The 21,505-nt window shown below is 31.4% G+C and overlaps 1 protein-coding gene across 1 annotated transcript in view; it reads right to left on the reverse strand.

Annotated features, from left to right (window-relative positions):
• Positions 1–21,505, reverse strand: part of LOC122789963 (UAP56-interacting factor-like) — a 340,611-nt gene that overhangs the window by 171,912 nt on the left and 147,194 nt on the right. The window contains exon 4 of the mRNA XM_044057460.1: positions 5,946–6,052. Coding sequence (XP_043913395.1) covers positions 5,946–6,052 — 107 coding nt within the window. The remainder of the gene's footprint in view (positions 1–5,945; positions 6,053–21,505) is intronic.

Raw genomic sequence — 21,505 nt, forward strand, 5'->3', positions numbered from 1 at the left:
AACTAATTTATTAAATCATTCTAGAAGATAATTTTCTTTCCTTTAAGGGTGAGCTCTTTAAACACATTAAAGGAGTAGCCATGAGTACAGCCTTTGCCTCCATGTCTTCAAACTTAGTTTTGCTGTCATGGGAGAAACAACATGTATTTAAATCAAACTACTTTCAGTTTTGTAAATGATATCTAAGATATCTGGATAATGTCTATTTTATGGTCAGGCCCCATGGAAGATTTTGAAGATTTTGTCCAACAGTTAAACACCTCCACTTCTTTTTTTGAAATTTGCATGGAATTTTTACAAAAAAGTATGAATTATCTTGACACTATGATCATTCCTGAGGTAAATGGATTTAAATCTAAAATATACAGGAAACCGACATTCAGTAAATCCTACCTCCATTATGACAGTTTCCATCCCTGAAGTCATAAGAGGAGTCTAGTTAAAGGACAATATATTCGTATAGCAAGGATGACTTCAAACAAAGAAAACCTTTTAGAAGAATTTACAGTCCTAGATCAAATGTTTAGACAAAGGGGCTATCTGTTTAGAGATTATACATAATATTAGTTCATAGGTTCATAGGTTGATACTAGGCTATCTGCCCTAGGGTATTTACAAGCCTAGCCAGAGTGTGTTTGGCTTTCGCCACCCTTCTTAGATTAGTTGACTGTGCCTCTGTATAGTAGGTCACAGAAGATAGCCCATTTAAGGTTAGTTTACCATGCCTCTGTCTAGCAGTGACACAGAAGAGATCCCAGGGGTAAATTTATAATCTCCCATCCAAACGTCAAGATTCTTCTTGAAGAGGGTCATTGAGGGGGGCTCTGTTTGACATGGATTGGGATTTTGTTCCTGAGTGACGGGAGCCTCTGGGATATGAATCTGTCCCTCCAGCATGTTCTATTTATTTCTGTGCTGAGGTTTAAGTCACTGGAGCGTGTAGTTCTGATGGATTTAGATTTCTTGAGGTGGAGCATGTCCATTAATTCTGGGTTGGACATGGCTTTATACGTCAGGCACAGATCGCCTCTGAGTAGGCGGTAAGCAACTGAGTAGAGCTGGAGTTTCTTTAGCCTAACTGCGTAGGGCATCTGTTTGAGTCCCTTGATCCTCTTGGTGAGGTACTTCTGGGGTCTTTCTAGTTGTAGCAGGTGTCGGGTAAGGTACATCCCAAATGGGGCATTGTATTCAATTATGGGCCTGATGAGTGATGAGTAGAGGGGCACAATGACCTCTCTTGATCTAGATGTGAACCCCTTCGTGATGGAATATTACAAGAATGGGCATCAGATATAAACCACTTTTAGGGTTTTATACTCCTACTGGATCACACCTGGTGTATACTATTAAATACCGGGTATCACTTCTGTGTCACTGTTAGACAGAGGCACAGTATACTAACCTCGAAAAAGGGCATAGCAAAATTCATTTAAAATGGGTGGCGAAAGCCAAACACACTCTGGCTAGGCTTATAAATGCCCTAGGGCAGATAGCCTAGTATGAACCTATGAACCTAATACAGTCCTGACATTCATTGTGATAATTATAAAAGGTCTTAATTATAGAGTATAATGAAGTTGCTCTAAAAAACATTAACAAAAATTGGAGCCTCATTAGCTCCAATGTCCTACTTTTGAACATTTTTAGGTGAAGAGCCATCCTTTGCTTATAAAATGGAGCTTAATTTAAAACAAATTTTTGAATACAACAGCACATATCTTGTTAAGCCAGCAGTTGGTAGAGGCACCACTAAATGTGGAACTTGTAAGTTATGTCCACATATTATGACAAGAAAAACAAATAATACTCAGAAATGGACTAAACAGCAAGATCAGTCTTATCAATGGGAATTGTAAGACCTCAGGAATACTTTACATAGCACTATGCTCAGGATGCTACAGATTTTATAGAGGTAAAACTGAAAGAGCATTAAATGAAAGAATAAATGAGCATCTATACAATATAAGAAAGCAAAACACAAATAATGCACTGTATAGACATTGCCTTACATGTACTGGTTTATGTAAGTACAACTTTGCCATACTAGATAAAATTCCTTTGGACCCCAAAGGTGGAGATTGGGAAAACCAAATTGAACTTAGAGAATTTAAATGGCAATTGCATTTAAATGCCATTAATCCACATGTTTTAAACAACACTATATCTATGCATTCAGTACTAAAAATGAAAGCAATAACTTTATAACATTTTATGAAGTAGGATCCATACGCACATATTTTATTGATATAATTCATCTATTATGTATTTATTTAAAATTAAAGCTTTTTATTTTATTTCAGAATTAAATGTTTTTATCATGATCAATGCTTCACCTTTAATAGTTTTATGTATAAATGTAACATTTTGACATTTGTGAAGTTTAAAACAAACTTCCAGGCTGCTTGTTATGCATTCAGTTACTCCAGTTAAGAAGTTGAAAAGCAAACATATAATATGCCTTTAAGGCATGCTTTATAAAAGGAAGTGGTGTGTGGGAAAGTTCAGATTCTGAGGAAGTTCTAGTTTGGGAAGGAAAGACCTCAGTTTTTGAATAAAATTACTTAATTTTGGTGCTCCTGTGTAGCATTTCATTACTGAATTTCAAACAGATTGTATTTTAGACTTTCCATTGTTCATTTGGTTCCCTGGCTTTCAACAGGAGTTGACGGTGCTTTTATGGTTACTGGTTTCTCCTGTACCATCCGCTGGTTTGAGTTCTTTAGTCACTTGTAGAAACATTTTTAGCCAACAAAAGGGCTAATATTGTGTGAGGAAGAGTTTTGTCAAACTTTTCCATAATGATTACACCTTTGCAAAATCACTTTAAGGACAGCAGAGTCTCCTACTGCACTGCCAATGTATAAATCTCAAAGATGTGATAATTCTTTCTATTTCCTTGAAATACAGTGTCACCTACACTGCTGGTGTAAAATAATAAAGCCAGGTGATTTGGGTTTGATTAGCAGCTCAGGCACTTGATGGGCATGCCCACCCTGGGTTGGGGAAAGTGGGCTTGTTCTTGGACAAACCAGCTTGCTGATCCTTGTAGGGGAGCAGGCTGTGGCTGAAGCACACACAGAAGTATGACCTGGATACCAGAGAGTCTGGAGTGTGCCACATCTTAGGATGGGACCATGCAGGGGTTGCGGGATTAGGAAAAACCCTCCCTGGAAGTGGTGTAATGCTGCACCAGGTTCTTCGTCCTCCTCAGCAGGCCCGGACATGGGTCAAATGTAGCCCAGTAAAGCTAAGGAGGCTCCAGTAGACATGATGAACAAGAAGGCCTAGAAGCAGTTGATGATCTGCTGTGGGTAGACAAAAAGAGGTGAAAAAAGAACATTTTATCAATATTTTGTTCAGTTTATCTTATATATGTTCCTTGGTTCAAGTCCTTGGCAGTTATTTCCAAAGCCACTTCCTATTTTTCCTGAAAGTGGAAGTAAAAAGGGCCACTGTCGGAGCTTGCCTTTTCATTTTCAAATCACCAACAAACCTCTACATTTCCAACATTTTTTTTCCAAAAATACAGTTCTCTTTCATTCAAAAAACTGGAAGCTCTTTCTAATGAGAAACCCTATTTACTACCATTTGTTATAACTTCACTTTAGCTGCATTAAATATAGAATTCAAAAACATTGTAATGACAGAAGCTAACTGTTAGACATATTCAGCATAATCCAGACCACCAAATGAAAGCTAGTCAGAATTGTGCCAGAGCTGCTCTCCTTCACCTGTCTGTCTTTACCACTATGAGTCAAATGAGGCACTATCAAGGAAGCAGTAAGAAATTATATTAAGGGGACAGACACTCAAAAGCAGATCCATGTCAATACATCAACAGCACAAATACAGCCAGCACTGGAAAAAAGTATAAGGTAAGAAAAATATTGCTGTGGGTGCAGGGAGCACATCTAAACACTTTACTTTGTTTTCATTTGCTTTAAGTGAGTTGTAATGTATATTACTTAAATTGTCATATGTGTCAGTAGTTAATAGCTCATACTTCCTTTATTGAGTCTGATCAAAACAAGTCTTGATGAATCATAATGATTGTAAAGGCCATGACCTATTATTCATCTCACACAGTAAAGGAAGTACAAAAAAAAAACATCCTGTATTATTAGCTTCATGCAGTCTTATGAATCAGATTTTCTTTCTTTATGAAGAGAGTTTAAAACATTGCTTTTATTTGGAGTCTACCCTTTAAAAAATATGCTAAAATGTATTTCGTCCTTAAATAAACTGAAGAGAACTTGACCCTTTTTTTAAAAATTTCTCCCCGAAGGATACTTTATATTAATCTGTTCTTTCTTTTATTCATATATACAACTGTACTGCCAGTACATTATGGTGACAGCCATCAATACAGCCTAGTATCACAGGTAATAGCATCAGATGCTGGTCCAGGTCTATCTCTGAAGTCTTCCAGAAGCATTGCTGGCTCAACCAGTGCCCTGTGCTGTATCATAAACCAGCACCCCAACCCCTCAGCTCAGATGTTCCTTCTATTGATGCACAACCTGCCCCCCTCCTCCACCCAGCTATTCAGGTCCTGTTTGTCTGCCCTGCCCCCAACCCTCCTTGAGCATAAAACATTTAAAAAACTACTAATTTCTACTTATATACTGTAGCTAGCAAACTGCTTGTTATAAATGTAGCAAACAGTTGGCACAGTTTATACCCTGTCTGCACAGCGCTAACTTAGGTTTTAGTTAAAAAAGGACTATTTTCTACTGTTAAACTGTTGCAAACTACTTGCTACAATGTAACACGCAGTTGCTACAGTTTAGACCCCACACAGAGAGCTACAGTACTCAGGTTTGACTGCAAAAGCAATACCATATATTAAAAGTCAGTATTGCATTAGAGATAGGGATCAGCTGATATGTTTCCCAGCACTTTGTGTCTGGGGCAGTTACCCCCTCACCCCTACCTTGTCCTAGCTGTGCTACCGAAGTGTTCTAAGAGTGTTTACAAAAATCTTAAATGCCCAATTAATGTGAAATAAAAAAATCACAAATAATCTAATGCATATGACTAGGGATTTGCCATTACTGCTAAAAAAATCCAAAACGTGTGGATTAAACTGTATGTCCCCATCTGAAGTTGGAACTCTGGAAATGAAAGTAGTTTAGCCAAACATTAAATGTACAGAATCCTGATGTTGTCCTTTGATTCTTGAGAATATACTGTGAATTAAATCTTAATATGTATTAATTGTTTAATGAATTAAATGAATGAATTAATTAATTAACTAGCTAACTTTACTGATATTTCATACCATAAGAAGATGTACTGGTACCCCATAAATGTTTTCATAGATAATCACAAATAAAAAACACCACACTAGTTAGTATGAGAATATAAAATCAAAATGCCTAATGCCTGTATTTCAGAAAACAAATGAAACACTCTGTAATTCATAGTTAGGTGTGAATGCAGTAAGCAGTCTGATCTGCCTTTTGTGTTTTCATATGAGTCATTCTGGGCTACCAAATCTACAGTAGACAAATGTTACCAAAATTTGCTCATGTGATTGCTATTTTTTTTACCATTTTTGTATACTGTACATATTTCCAGTACCTTAAATCCACAGTTTTTAACAATTTTACAAATGCATTTAGGTATATTATACTATATTTTACTTTATTCATATTCTATAATGTTCTCCTGGAGGCTTTGGTAATGCCTATAAAGGGCGTGACTGTACCATCTCATTTAATCAGGTAATAAATTATTAATACCAGGCACTAAAATGGTCTACTTTTTATGAGGATATTGGCAAAACAATAACTGATTCTGCAAAAATACTAGGAAATCATTTGTGTAACAGCAGGATAAAGCATTTTTAATTTCCTAAATGCTACACACAGAATATTTGTTCAGAGTCAAAATATTTTCTTATCACCTATAAATTCAGAATTATAGCTATATTCTTTATGTACCTTGTTTGTGTAGCAGAAACATTCTGAAATCTCCTCTGTTTCTGATATGGTCTTCTTTGCCCTCTTAACTGATTAATTGTCACAGCAGGTATTGTGTTAGATGTTTCCTAGAGAAATTGCCATGGAAATGTGCATTAATTTTCTCAAAATACTTTTTTTTTTATTTTAGCTTAGTAATTTGAATTACAGTGCAGTATTAATATAAAATATTTACTGAATGAGTAGTAAGCATTATCATGTTTTACTATTATGCAAGATGCTTGTCATTTAAATAAACTTCCCTTTATAGCACAATAATGGACAGTTAAGAAAGTTACTCATCAATACACTTTTTTTAAATAGTTTTATTGAATTTTACATTTAAACCAAAAAAAATAATTATTACATAGATTTAACTTTCAATCAGATCCGTATATGTAATAATCATAACTTAAAGTATTTACAAAGACATCCACTTAAGCACATTTCAAAAACATATATTAAAGTCAAGGTATCATGTTGTTATACATTCTTTTTTTTAATAATTCCTGCAGACTAACCCACATATTATATGAATATGTTTTCCTAGATGATCTTGACTTAATTGTCCAAAGCTCCATGGTGCATACTTCTGTAAAAAAAACAACTGAAACAAACTGCAGAAAGGCAGTGCCTCGTACCTAGGAGTAAATAAATCCAGAAACACTTGCCAAAGTAGAAAAAAATGTTGTTTAATAGGACAAAACAATCCACCAACGTCGCACACAACAGATAGCAGGTTACCGGTTTCGTTTATCAATGTAAACTTCATCAGGCAACATTCAAGTGTATTTCTAACATTTAAATATTCACACTCAAGTTCTAATTGGCTGAAATACTTAAAGCAACATAAACCCCTAAAATGCCTGAATAAACTCTACTATGTGTTCTATGAAATATGTGTTATATGGTAAATACAAAATGAATGCATTGAATTAAAACAACTGCATCACATTATTCACTTACAATCTTACCAAAAATATATATAACTACTTAAAATATGTTAAAAAATGTGAAACACTTTTTTCACCACATTCTGGTTCATTCATGAACTATATCTACTATAAAATCACTTAAAAAGGAGCAGCATTAATTTTCCTTCTCTATTTTCCTTCTTTCAAGTGCCTTTCATTTTAAAACTGGGACAATTGAAACTCTATCATTTATGCCCGGCCATCTATCAGCTTTTAAAAATATCTGCCATTTTAATTCTTTAAGTTCTAATCTAGTACCCCATGGCGTTTTTTCATTAATTTCCACATGGTCGATTGCCATGAATTGAATGAATGGCTGACATTTTTATGAATGTGACAGTCTAGGACATTATTAAGATTTCTTTTTTTAATAGCATATTCATGCTCATACATTCTCTGATTAAATCTCCTCTCAGTTTTTCCTATATAAAAAACTGAGCATGGTTCAGAAATGGCTAAATATACTATAGCTTTTGAGTTACAATTGTATATAGCTTTAATTTTTATTTTGAAATTCTTGACTTCAAATTAATCTCCTGTTCTGACCTTATGGCACCAGTTACATGTTCCACACTTATACATACCAAAATGAAGACTTTAACATCATTAGGTGACAAACCTGTCATTACCTATAGGAGAGGTAGGAACATGAAAGACTTGTTGAGAAGTAGTCAGGTTCCTTGCTCACAGGTACATTTTGGTATGTATAAGTGTGGAACATGTAACTGGTGCCATAAGGTCAGAACAGGAGATGAATTTGAAGTCAAGAATTTCAAAATAAAAATTAAAGCTAGATACAACTGTAACTCAAAAGCTATAGTATATTTAGCCATTTATGAACCATGCTCAGTTTTTATATAAGAAAAACTGAGAGGAGATTTAATCAGAGAATTTATGAGCATGAATATGCTATTAGAAAAAAAATCTTAATAATGCCCTAGCCTATCATAGTCATGAAAATATCAGCCATTCATTCAAGTTCATGGCAATCGACCATGTGGAAATTAATGAAAAGACACCATGAAGTACCAGTTTAGAACTGAAAGAATTAAAAATGTCAGATACTTTTACAAGCTGATCGATGGCAGGGCATAAATGATAGAGTTTCAATTGTCCCAGTTTTGAAATTAAAGGCACTTGAAAGAAGGAAGATAGAGAAGGAAAATTAATGCTACTCTTTTCTAAGTGATTTTATAGTAGATGTAGTTTTGTGAATGAAATAGAATGTGGTGAAAAAAGTGTTTCACATTTTTTAACATATTTTAAGTAGTTATATATATTTTTGGTAAGATTGTAAGTGAATAATGTGATGCAGTTGTTTTAATTCTATGCATTCATGTTGTATTTACCATGTAACACATATTTTATAGAACACATAGTAGATTTTATTCAGGCATTTTAGGGGTTTATGTTGCTTTAAGTGTTTCAGCCAATTAGAACTTGAGTGTGAATATTTAAATGTTAGAAATGCACTTGAATGTTGTCTGATGAAGTTTATATTGATAAACGAAACCATTAACCTGCTATCTGTTGTGTGCGATGTTGGTGGATTGTTTTGTCCTATGAAACATTTTTTCTACTTTGGCGAGCATTTCTGGATTTATTTGCTCCTAGGAACAAGGCACAGTCTGTTTGTCTTTCTGTACTTCTATAACAGTATTTCTGAATTTGTTAAATGTTGGTGGTGTATCTGTGATCCAGTTAATGGTTATAATCTTTCTAGCCACTGCCAGAATTGACAATAACAAAGGAAGTTTAATTTTTGTTTCATTAATACAATGTATAGGAGTGTTAAAGAGGATCATGGATTTGGTTATAGTAAAGTTATCAGTGAATATAGCTTGTAAAAACATGTTTACATTTTCCCAGTAGCCATTTTACAGTCATAAAACATGTGTGCCCAATTAGCATTTTTTCTAATTTACACCTTTTACAAAAATGTTCTTTTTTAGTAATCTTACTCATAACAAGTGGAGTGTAAAATGCTCGATACATGAATTTCCATGTATATAACTTTCACCTGAGTGAGGATGTTGTTTTACTAGGTTCTTCTTATCTTGATCAGCAGGTTGTATAGCATTTATAGCCTTCAGAGCAGCTATATGTTTCATCTCAAATTACTTATATATCTGTGGTAACTTGCCTTTGGATGTAGTTTTATGTTGTATATTTAAAATTAAGTAGTTTAACAACATTGGAACTGCTTCTTTATTAATAGTTGATATTAACACAAACCTATTTAAGAGAAACTGTCTATACTCTTGTAATTCTAACCAGAGATTATTATTTAAATCAAACTCTTGAATTAAGTTGTCAGTTGTTTTGATTTCATTATTTATCCACCAAAACCAATCTATTAGTCCTTTTTTCTTTAAATAATAGTATTTTAGTGGAATCAGTCGATGAAACAATTCCCTGTGTGTAGGCTAAAGGATATAAGAGGAAGAACCATTCTTTATATATTGGATATATGTATGTAAAGTTTCTGATATTTATTATGATAGTTAAACTATAACTAGCTGAACATTTTGGTGTTATGTATGTTGTAAAAAGTTCTTTTAATATCCAAATGAAAGGATTATTTAACATGTTTAATTTATAAGTTTGGGGTGTAATAAATGTGTCCATACATATTACTTCCCAATATTCTTTCCAGTTAGCTAAATGTGTAGAATTCACTAGCAAAGAAATGGTTTTAAATGCAGAAGGAATAGAGTATAACTCAAGGTCAGGAAAGGCTTTATCTCCTCTTGTCCAGCTATTCAGGTGATATTTTAGAGCTATCCTAGGTTTGTTTGTATACCATAAAAATTTTAACATTATTGAATTTATTTTTCTTCAGTTTGTTTAGGAGGGAGTAATAAAATTGACTGAATAATATATATTTTTTAGGAGTATGATCATTTTAGCTATTGTTAGTCTTTCTTCCATTGTAAAGAAGATTGTATTCCACTTAGATATTAAAGATTGAATATTATTCATTATGTTATTATAGTTAAGATGCATTATATTTTTATATCTTTGGTTAATGTTATCCCTAAATAGGTAAACTGATCAGAATCTGGAATGTATTTATGGTATTCATTTCCTAGATTTTTCTTATTAAGGAAGATGGGAAGTATCTTTGTTTTTTCATTATTAAAGGTCAGGCCTGATATTTTTTTGAAAGTTAACCATAGAAGCAAATAAAGCAGAAACTGATGATATATTTCCATTTAGTGTGACAAGAACATCATCTGCAAAGAGCTGAATTTTAGAAATTATTTCTGAGTTTATATTGAATCTCTCTATATCTTTATTCATTCTAATTGCATTAGCCCATAGTTCCATTATTAAAGTAAATAATAAGGGGGGAAAGAGGACAACCTTGTTTGGTTCCTTTTAATACTGGAATATTTTGTGAGATATATGTACTTATTTTTATATATCCTTGGGTGCCTTTGTATAAATAAGATATTAAGTTTATAAAGTTATCTGAGAAATTTAGATTTTTAAGTAATATAAACAAGTAGTCCCAATTCACTGAGTCAAATGCAGAAGCTATATCTAAGTTTATTAATATTGTCTTTCTTTTTTTATTTGAGTAATCGATTAAAGTAAGTGTTCTTTTTATATTATCAAATGTATTTCTATTAATTATGAAACCAGTTTGGTCATCATCTATTATGTTTGGGAGAAGTTTCTTCAGTCTGTCTGCATATATATTTTTAAACATTTTGTAGTCTACATTCAATAGTGAAAAGGGTCTATAAGAGGTTCATTTTGTTGAATCTTTATTTGGTTTAACTACAGAGACTATAAATGTATATTTCCAAGTGGGAGGGCATATAGCCTCAGTTTGAGATGTTAAAAATGTTTTTTAGTAATATTAAAGCATTTCTAAGCATAATTTTATAAATTTCCAGAATTATTCCATCATTTCCTGCAGCTTTAATTTACGTTTGTTAATTTGAGTCTGAATATCTGTGTATGATATACTCTTATCTATTAAGTCTATTTATTGTTTGCTGAGATATTTATTTATGTACTTATTTATAAATTATTTTATGTTTTCTTTTGAAGGCATAGAAACTTCATTATGGTTGATTTTATGAAAGTGTTCTCTAAATTCTTCTAATATATCTTGTATATTATAAACCTTTCTCTTTTTCTTATAGAATAGATTTCTTTAATATGATTGTGTTTGCTGACTCTTATGGATTTATTTTTAAGTCTGTTTATGTATTTGGGATTGTTTGAAAATGTGAGAAATTTGTGTTTTTTTCCAAACATATCATAGTTTTATGACTAAGGATTTCTAAATATTTATTGTTCAAATTTTTTTTATGTCATTATTTATGTAGTTAAAATTTTGATTTTGTTTAAGGTTATCTAATTTCTTCTGTATCTCCTGCAGATCTTTATCCCAGGATTTCATTTTGTTGTTATACCATTTATGTATTTTGCCATATAGAAATGCTTTAAGAGCATCCCAAATATGTATCACTGATGAGTCAGGGGTGGTATTTATTTCTATAAAGTTTTGTATTTCGTTTATTATGAATTCCTTAAGATCTTCTAGTTTAGTGATATATGCTGATATTCTTCTAAACTGTAACTTGTATGATGAATTAATATTTAATTCAAAAGTTATGGAATTATGATCGAATATTGAGCAAGAAATAATCATGGATTTAGTTATGTCATGTGTTAATTGGTTAGAGATGTCTATCAATTTTGGAATAGGAACCATGAAATTAATTCATAAAATCTATTAGATGTTTGGCCTGTGATGATATTTTCCTCTTACTTTTAATACTGGTTTCCTTTTCATTAAGTATGCAATTAAAATCATCTGTCATTATAATATTTCCTTTTGCAAGGAGAATAATTTGATTTAGGCGTTGTTTAGCCTTGTTTATTCCTATGCCTGGTATCCAATAAACAGGAATAGGTAATGATTTGTTCCATAAAAATGGCGACACCTCTTTTTTCTGTGTATGTCCAAAACTGGATTATATTAGATTTGTGTAAATTCAAATATCTAAAAAATTTCCTCTTTTACAAGGATTGCTTAAACCATTAATTCTAATGGAAATACATTTAAAAATACCATTTTAGATGTTTAACAATGATAATATATTTCATTTAATTCAGAATCATTGAGATATGCCTTATTTTTTATGAATTTCTATTTGTTATGTATTGAAATACTTTGTTAATACATGTGTTAATTTTATGGTAGAAATATAGTTTATGTCTTACTGGAATTAGTACCTTGCGTATGATGCAAATAGAGGATGTCTTAACAAAATGATTTTTACATCTATAAATTAATTGCATAACCTTGAAAGCAAACCCCACACCCTGCCTGGAGTTATAAACTCCTAATTTAAGTAGCATCCCCCACTCAAATTCACCACCCAATCTATAACAGCAGAGCTCCAGCCCTACCTTATGATCTTAATATGTATTTGTTTCTATAGTTTCCATTTTTATTTTGATTTTTAATCGTCTTTGTATATTAATATTTAACTCATCAATGTATGCATAAAACTTATAAATTAATATATAATGATTAATATGTGAACAGATTTAATCTAATCAGTTACTAAGATTTTATGATGTATTTTATGTTTGTAAATCTTTCTTGTTCATTAAATTCCTCTTTGTATCAAATATCTTGACCAATGCATTTATATATTTCTGAATTAGTACTTATTTCAGTAGAAACCAAAGTTTTACCATATGTGTTCATGTGTATGCACTAGGCCAACTACCCCAAAGCCTTCACAAGCCCAGCCCGCTAGCATCACATCACCATTAGTTCCCAGTGCTTCTATTATGCAGAGCAATTAGAGTGATCCCCAGGGTGAACCCCTTACCTGCCTACCACTCATCGAAATTTTTCTTAACATGCAAGTTGGTTAACTGTGTTATTAAACTCAATGTGAGTATTGGTTAGATAAGATAGACCTTTTACTGTCTATATTATTATACCATTCAAAATAATGTATTGTGATATTATGATTATCAAAAAAATACTATAAATCTTCATTGGGTCTAGCCATAGACCTATTATCATATCTACACAAATATCAGCATGTCCAGAAAACATTGCATTAGTGATTACATAAATTATAATACATTATATATTGTGTAATTTCCTACAAATACATCATCTCTTATATGGAGATATAAGATTCATGGAATGAAATTCCCGGTCTTTCTTATTTCAACCTTTATCATATCTTTGTCATTAAAAAATAAATACTTTACCATTATAGTGAGAGAGGAGAAAAAAAACTTTCTTAGATAAGAAGAACATATATCTATAGTAAATATATGGAAATAAAGAATTGCTGCTGAATTCTGTATCAGAGTTCCTTCTTTAACTGTGTACAAAACATATGTGCTTCAAAGTACTATTGTTTTTGATTGCAGCATTCAGTTTCTTTAGTAATGCATGTATATAAGGCAGATAATATAACCAATGTAGCATAAGTTGTTAGAATTGCAGCAGATACATGACTCAGTATGTAGCCATTCAAGGAATAGACTTCACATTACTAAAAATCCTTATTTACATTCATTGTGTAGTATAATAGCAGATAAGAGTTTAACATATTAAAAGTAAACTAATAAATTACAACTGTACCTTTTCAATTTTATATTAAAGAAATACACTGTCAGAATGTTGGTAATCAGTTTAAAATAACTATTTCAGCATGTCATGTCACCTTTTATAACAAATAATACAGCAGACCTTCACCAGTATATAAGCAGCTTGTTTATACATTATTTTTAACCTTGTATATTTAACATATGCAGATCCACTGTATTAATATTTAAACTAACTCAGATGTAAAATATTAGCTTTCCAATTATATATTATAGACATTTAGATTATTTAGTAAGCATTAGACTTACTATTTGAGTTCAAAGTTCTGTTTTTCTTTCAGATTGTCCTCTCCGAGAATTTCTCTTCCTGAATCTATGTATCCAGTGTTGTCTTGTCATGATTACATGTCACTAAAGGTCAAAGTTCAGTTTACAGCTTCAGATGAGTTCCTGTGGATTAATGGAGTGTACTACAAGCATCTGAAGCTCACAACTGCATTTCTCGAGCCCCAAAGGACCCAACATTGGCTTTTTTAAAAATGATTGAGTGAGAAAGCTGTGAGTAAGGTCGAGTTAACATTTTTAAGCTGCATTCCTTGTGTTTTAAGGCATGAGCCTCATAACAGGCATCACAGAGTGCCTTCTTAACAATGACATGCCATTCAAACCAGAATGCAACTGTAAATATTTAAAACCATCTGCACAAATGTATCAGACAGTGCATAATAATAAAAAGAAAAATAAACACATCCCTTTTGTAACTATAACTCTATGCAGTAATTAAAAGCATTTATTTTTCAACAACTATATATTGACAACACACATTTTTTCCCTTCTCTCCTTTTCCATTCCCTTCCCTCGCTCTCACTCTCCCTCACTCCCATTTCAAGGTAGTCAAATCAATACCAGCATACCTACTTTTAAAACACACAATAAGGTATGATACTGATATATATTATTAAAGAAGTAACAGTGAAAAAAAAATATTATGACCAACCTTCAAATTCAAAAAGTTGAAAACAGAGATTTTGTATGTCCATATTTGTTACATTTTTTCTATTTTCTTTAACTTTAAAGTATTTGTTTAAATAAATATTGAAAAACATATCTGTCTATAAGTAAAATAGGGGAATAGTTTAAGTTCTCATTTTTTTTCAATCTCTTGTTTGTCAATAGTTTCCCATGAAGTTTCAGATGCCATTATTTTCAGAGATGGGCTAACCCATTCCATCTCTTCAATTTTGTCTACTATTTTATGCTTTTTTGATGTAGGTTAAGGCAAAGTCTAAGTCTTCATATATTTTGGGACCATCTGGTAAAAATAATTTTAATTTAGCCGGGAACAGAAGATGAGTTTTGATTTGAACTTTCTTTCATTCTTTTACTAGAGGTAAAAATATTTTCCTTTTGGCAATGACCATACAGGAATAGTCATTATCAAATCTGATGACAGCTTCATTAACTTTAATAAGAGCTTTTGTCCATGCAGTTTTTAGCACCAACTCTTTATCATATGAAGAAAGGAATCTCACAATAACATATTTTGGTGTTTTTTTGTTAGCACTAGAGGAATATATAGACTGATGGACTCTTTCTATGCCAAAGGATAAGGCTTAAAGCAAGTCTAGTATTTTAGGTAACCAAGTGTTTAAAAAGCTTACCAGATTGTTGCCTTCAATGTTTTCAGGCAGTCCAAAGATTCTTAAGTTATTCCTTTGGGACCTATTTTCTAGGTCATCCAGTTTATTTTGAAGTAAAGTGTTTTGTTTAAGTAGGAATTCAATGTTGTTTCCCCTTCCTGAATTCTGTTATCCATGTCATTTAATGCTCCGTCTATTCCATTTATTTGTGCTTTTTGTTGTTGAAGATCTTTGTGTAGTAAGTCTATTTGCTTAGTGCAGTTTTCTTTGAAGTTGTCAATTTTTGAGTCTGTTTTTATCTGTTTTGGTTGTCAAGTGCTGTATATTTGATATCAAATATTGAAGTCCCTTTCTGAAGATGGTATCTTGATTGTTGCCTTTTGAAAAACTAATTCTGAGGAATCTTGATGAGTAGAAATCTTATGTATGAAATTGAATGCAATGGGACCTGACAAACCCAAAATAAAAATACTTATGAACAAAAACAAGGCATCAAAATGCTGAGAGTAGGATAAACAATTTAATAAAATACAAAACAGATATATTTAGGTAAGAGCTTTCACAGCTGCCTGCTTCCTCAGACCTTAATACTGTTTTATGTTTTATTAAATTGTTTATCCTACTCTCAGCATTTTGACACCTTGTTTTTGTTCATGAGTAGAAATCTTCTAAGGAGAATTTTGACAGGAAAAGTTGTCTAAATCAGTATTACTTTTTTATATTATCCTAGTTTTAGATATACAAAATCTATTTATGTAAGAATATTTTTTTCTAGAATAACTTAATTTTTATATTTTCCTGCCATAACAAAATGTACTAGGTAAAGCTGAAGAAATCTGCTGCTATCTGGTGCTCATCTTGGCCTCGCCTCCCCCCCCTCTCATCAGTATACATCTAATACAGAATATGAAAATTAAGATTTTTCAAACTTTAGGAATTCTGAATAATTAGCTGCTGCTTCTTTGTGAGTGTTTCAAAAGCATAAATCAAAGTACATGTACAACTTAGTAGCCTTAAATAAATGAATTTTATGTAAGGACTAGAAAGACTGATCAAAATTTTAATAATTTAAGAAATCAGTTAAGTGACAATGGCATACGGGAGTAGTTATAAACAGTATGGTTTCATGAGGTACTCACTGTCACATACAACATATGTGAGTACTATTTTAAGTCACATGACCTGGGCTGGGTTTTTAGTATGGAGTAAGGATCTGATGTGATAGTGTTTCATTGGTCTATATGGCTTAATTTGCTATCCTGGACAGCTGAAATGTATGTATAAGCTCCCATTTTCTCTGCATGACATGGTGTCATAAGTAAATAACTCTAGGCTAATTTTTGTGTTTGGCTTTGGTCTTGTCATATTGCTGCTGACATTTCCACATTGGGCATGCCTCACATACTGACCATGACATGTGGCTTTTGTCTTGTCATACTTCTACTGACAATTCTGCATTAAGCATGCCTCACATACTGACCACAACATCTATGAGGAAATCATCCATTTAGTGTGCTCTGTCATTTACTTTTGTTTTCATATTTTGAAGTAGGAAGAACAACTCCTTCACTAAAGTTAGAATCCATGGAAGAGTGTACTCCAATAACTGTAGCACTTTTTCTCCAAAGATTGCAGAAACCCCTGTAGCCTCTTTACGTGAAGATTGGCATTATCTACCATGCAACATTTTTTGGAGGGTCCTTGTTGTCAGTAAAGTTTGTTGAGACTCAGAAAAATTACTCTGTTACCAGCAGCATTCTGTCGTGAAGGAAGGGAACAGTGCAGAATTTTATTTCCTGATGCTTCCAGGACTTTTTTTTTTTTTTGCTGTTGGAGAAGAAAATCTTACTTCTAATAATTAAAATAATCCCCAAGCTTTGAAAAACAAAGTGGGGAGTTTGGTCTATGGCCGTGTACCCAACTGTACAAAAAATTCACTTGAATCCTTTAACTGTGTAAGTGTAACTGAGCATCCCCTCCTCATCCTCACCCTAATGTCTGATGTTACCCAAAACTGGAGTTTGATATTAAGTAAATAACCTGGGTGCAGCAGAGAGTTCAGATGACAGGATGTGAACTGGTAACAGCAAATCCCTACCATGAAATCTCAGGAACCGTTGAGAGAGCTAATGAAATAGAAATCTGGAGACTGGCATTTTTTTATATTCAAAGCTACTAATTTAGCATTCTGCTTTAAAAGAGAGACAAGAGTATGGTGAGCCAACATCTTAAATTTGTTTGACTTTTTAGAAGCTGCTGTTGTTTACCATATCTTGAATATGCCCTAAAGGTCTTCTACCTTTGCAGGCTGGAAGAACTTTAAAGAAAAGCCCTTGTCTATATCACTCAAGCTGAATAGCTTGAAAAAGCAAAATCTGCTGAATGAGATGAAGAATTACTTTTTGTTTTTTTTTTTTTTTGTTTTTTTTGTTTTGTTTTTTCAAATATTTTTTTTATTTTCCAAATATTGACCCAAACAAAAGAGGGAAAAAAAATAAAATATATGAAATTAGTAACAAAAATTTATAATATTCAATTAATAAAGTATATAGCTACACATTAATTATTTAGAGTTCATTTTTAATGTCTCAATAAGAGTTAACATTTTTTCCCAAGGATTGTTTGCCCATGTTTTAGGTGAAATTCTCGATTCCTTCACCTTGATTTCTAATGTCGCTGTTTCTTCCATCAATCTCAAGAATTCTTCCAGCATAGGTTCTTGTGAAGACTTCCACTTTCTAGTTTTACATTTCCTTGCCATAGCTAGTATGGACCAAAGTAGGTATAGATCTTTTTTATTCATTCCAATAGTATCATTAACATTTAAGAGGACTAAAGATTTTGTTAAAATAAAGGTATCTGTGAATATAGCTTGGAGAAAAATAGTAATTTCTTCCCAGAATTTTTTTATATTAATACAATCAAAAAATATATGAGACCAATCAGCTTTACAGTTTAAAGAACATCTCCAACAAATGGATTTATCAAGTGAATTGAATTTGGCTAGTTTATCAGGTGTAATAAATGCCCTGTGAATATATTTCCATGTAAATATTTTCCGTACTTGTAAATTGAATGTTAAGTTAACAGAACATTAAATATTTGTTTTACTCTCAATTGATAGATTAGTGTGACATCCTTTTGCTATGAAATTGCAATATCTTGCATTAGGGGTAGTTTTATATGTTATCAATATTTTGTATAATTTTGAAATTAGATTCGTCCAATTATAATTGCCGTAAGTAACTTCAGATATTAAACTTATCAAATTTGGACTAGTTTTATAAGGAGAATTAATAATTTTACTATTAAGATCTTTAACATATGATAATATGCTTTGTAGTATCAACCAGTCTGCTGATGGAATGTCACATTTATTCTGAATTTGTTGAATGTCTAATACTACTTGATTCTTTATACAATGTTGCCAACAAGTTAAGTTTTCCCCCTCCCATCTAGTTAAAATAACATTATGAATTTTATTGAAGAAATTCTTTGTAGAGCTAAAGGGTATTATCAAGTCTAGCCAAATCTTAATATCCGTGTTAGTATATATAAATCTTCTGAATAAATTTTAAATATTATTTATATAATTTAAGTTTGTTGGTTTTGTTATATTATATTGAATATTAACAGTCAATATGTGCCACATCATATTATTTTGTTCACTTAATATGCAATTTTTAATTATTTTATTTTCATTTAGAAAAATAATAGTGTGCAATGTTTTCCATGTTGAAGAATAATTAGGATCTATCCAATTAATGATAGTTCTTAATATGGAAGCTTTTATGTATGATTCTAGATCTGGAAGTTTAATTCCACCCATTTCCCAAGATCTAATATGATGTGTATAGGCGATTCTATTTCTTTTTGGATACCAAAGAAAGCTTAATAGAATTTTATTTATTTCTTTCAAGATTTTCTTGTTAGGTGCTATAGGAATAGTTTGTGCAATGTAATTAATTTTTGGAAGTATTGTCATTTTTATTATTTGTAATCTGTCTTCAAATCTCAAGAACATTTTATTCCAGCTTACTATTAACATTTTTATTTTATTAATTATGTTGCTATAATTTGTGGCTAATGTTGATTCCAAATTATCACATAGTGTTATTCCTAAATATTTTATTATGGGAACTTGTTTAACTATCACACAATTTGTAATTAAGGTAAATTCTCTCTTTTTATTCAAATGTATATAATTAGATTTTTACCTTGTTAAATCTAAGGCTGGAAATATGATAAAACCTTTCCACTATTTCATGTAGTTTTTGTACTGATTTCTGCGAGACAGATAACGTGAGTAACACATCATCAGCAAATAACATAATTTTTCAACAGAGTTGACCAAATACATCTATGCCTGATATATTAGAATTGTTGCATACTAATGAGGCAAATAATTAAATTCCTAAGGCAAACAGGATGGGAGACATCGGACATCCCTGCTTTGTACCTTTGGTTATTTCAATAGCCTTCGAGGTAAATGCCCCAAGTTTTACATAATTGTTTTTATAAATATTCTTTATTAGCATAATAAAATTAGTAGGAAATTCAAATAATTCTAAAGCCTTAAAAAGAAAAAACACAGCTCAATGAATCAAAGGCTTTTTCTATATCCAAAGTTACTATTAGAGCTTCTTGGTTGTTTCTGTTTAGAAAATCAATGAGTGTTAGAATTCTTTGTATATTGTCGTGTGTGTCTTTTATAAATGAATCTTGTTTGATCCTCATTTATTATGTGTGTCAATGATTTTTAATTCTACTAATACTGACATGAAGATTTTATAATCATTGTTAAGTAAAGATATTGGCCTATAAGATTTACACTGTAAAGAGTCTTTGTTTTCTTTTATAATGGGTGTAATTAAGGAGTATATCCATGAAATTGGACTTGTGTTTTGTGCTAGAATTTCATTCAAAGTTTTGTGAAACAATGATATTACTGAAGATGGAAATATCTTATACAATTCATTAATTATTCCATCAATTCCCAGTGTTTTATTACTATTATTTTCCTTGATTTTTTGAGTAATTTCTTTTAGAGATATTTGTTTTTGATTGCATAACTTTAACTTTTCTGGTATCACCTTTACTAATTTCAGGTCTAAGTTTGATGTATTAGTTATATGTGAAGTATCATTATAATGGTCAGAGAAATAATGTTTAAATGCATCTAGTATATCACTTATATCTGAAACCTTTTTGTTTTTTTCCTTACTTCATGTATAATACTTGTAATATTATTTTCATTCAAATGTTTTTTTTAATCTTATTGCTAAATTATGCATATGTTTGGGTGATACTGCATAGGAACTAAGTTTTAACCTTTCTACAGCTATATTAGTTTTGTGAGTTAGGATTTTATTATATCTTTTGTTTAAGTTTTCCAATTCTTTTTATGATTATTTTGTGTGTAAGTAGATGAATTAATAGTGAGATCTGCAATTTGCTTTTGGATGTTACATAATTCTGATTCCCACTCGTTTAGCTTGTTTTTATACCATGAAATAATTTTTCCATTTAGATAGGCTTTCAATGTATCCCAAAGATTAATTACATTTATTTCAGTAGTGTAGTTTATATCTAAAAATAATTGTATTTCTGAATCTTACCAAGGTTTAAATTATTTTAATTTTGAAATGTAAGCTGGAATTTTTGACATAAAAATTAATTTCGTATAATCTGTATGTATTTTGAGAATTAATGAATTATGGTCTGAAAAGGGACAAGGGATTGTGGAAAATTTTATTATTTTTGAATTTGGTTCTTGCGATATAAAGATTTTATCAATTCTTGTATGTGTCCCAAATATGTGGTCTTGGTGTGAAAATAATAATGAATTGTTCTCCTTATAACTAAATGTATCAATTAGATTTAAACTTTCTTCCCGTTTCTTAAGTAGCTTCCCCATAGAACTTACACATAAATTTATTTTGCTTGTGGTCTCTGATTTATCCAATATACAATTAAAGTCATCTCCCAAAATCAAATTTCCTTTATATACTTTAGTTATTAGATCCATGTGTTTTCTTATTGTCCCAACCCCAATACATGGTAACCAATATATATTTACTAATGTCCAGAGTCTATTGTTATATTTTACTATTACTGTGGCTAGGAGTCCTTCTTTATCTTCATATTTGTAAATGATTTGCGGCATAGTGACATTTATTTCCATAAAATTAAAGTTTCCCTAGTCTTTTTCTTATATGAAGAGTGAGATAAGATCACATATTCATTAGGATTGCAGCTAAAGGTATAATTTGTTTTGAAGTGAGTCTCTTGAAGAAATACTACTTGTACGTTATTTAATTTCATATAT

Source organism: Protopterus annectens, chromosome 15.part0 (genome assembly GCF_019279795.1).
Source record: "Protopterus annectens isolate FY-2018-M chromosome 15.part0, PAN1.0, whole genome shotgun sequence".
Classification (NCBI taxonomy): Eukaryota; Metazoa; Chordata; order Ceratodontiformes; family Protopteridae; genus Protopterus; species Protopterus annectens.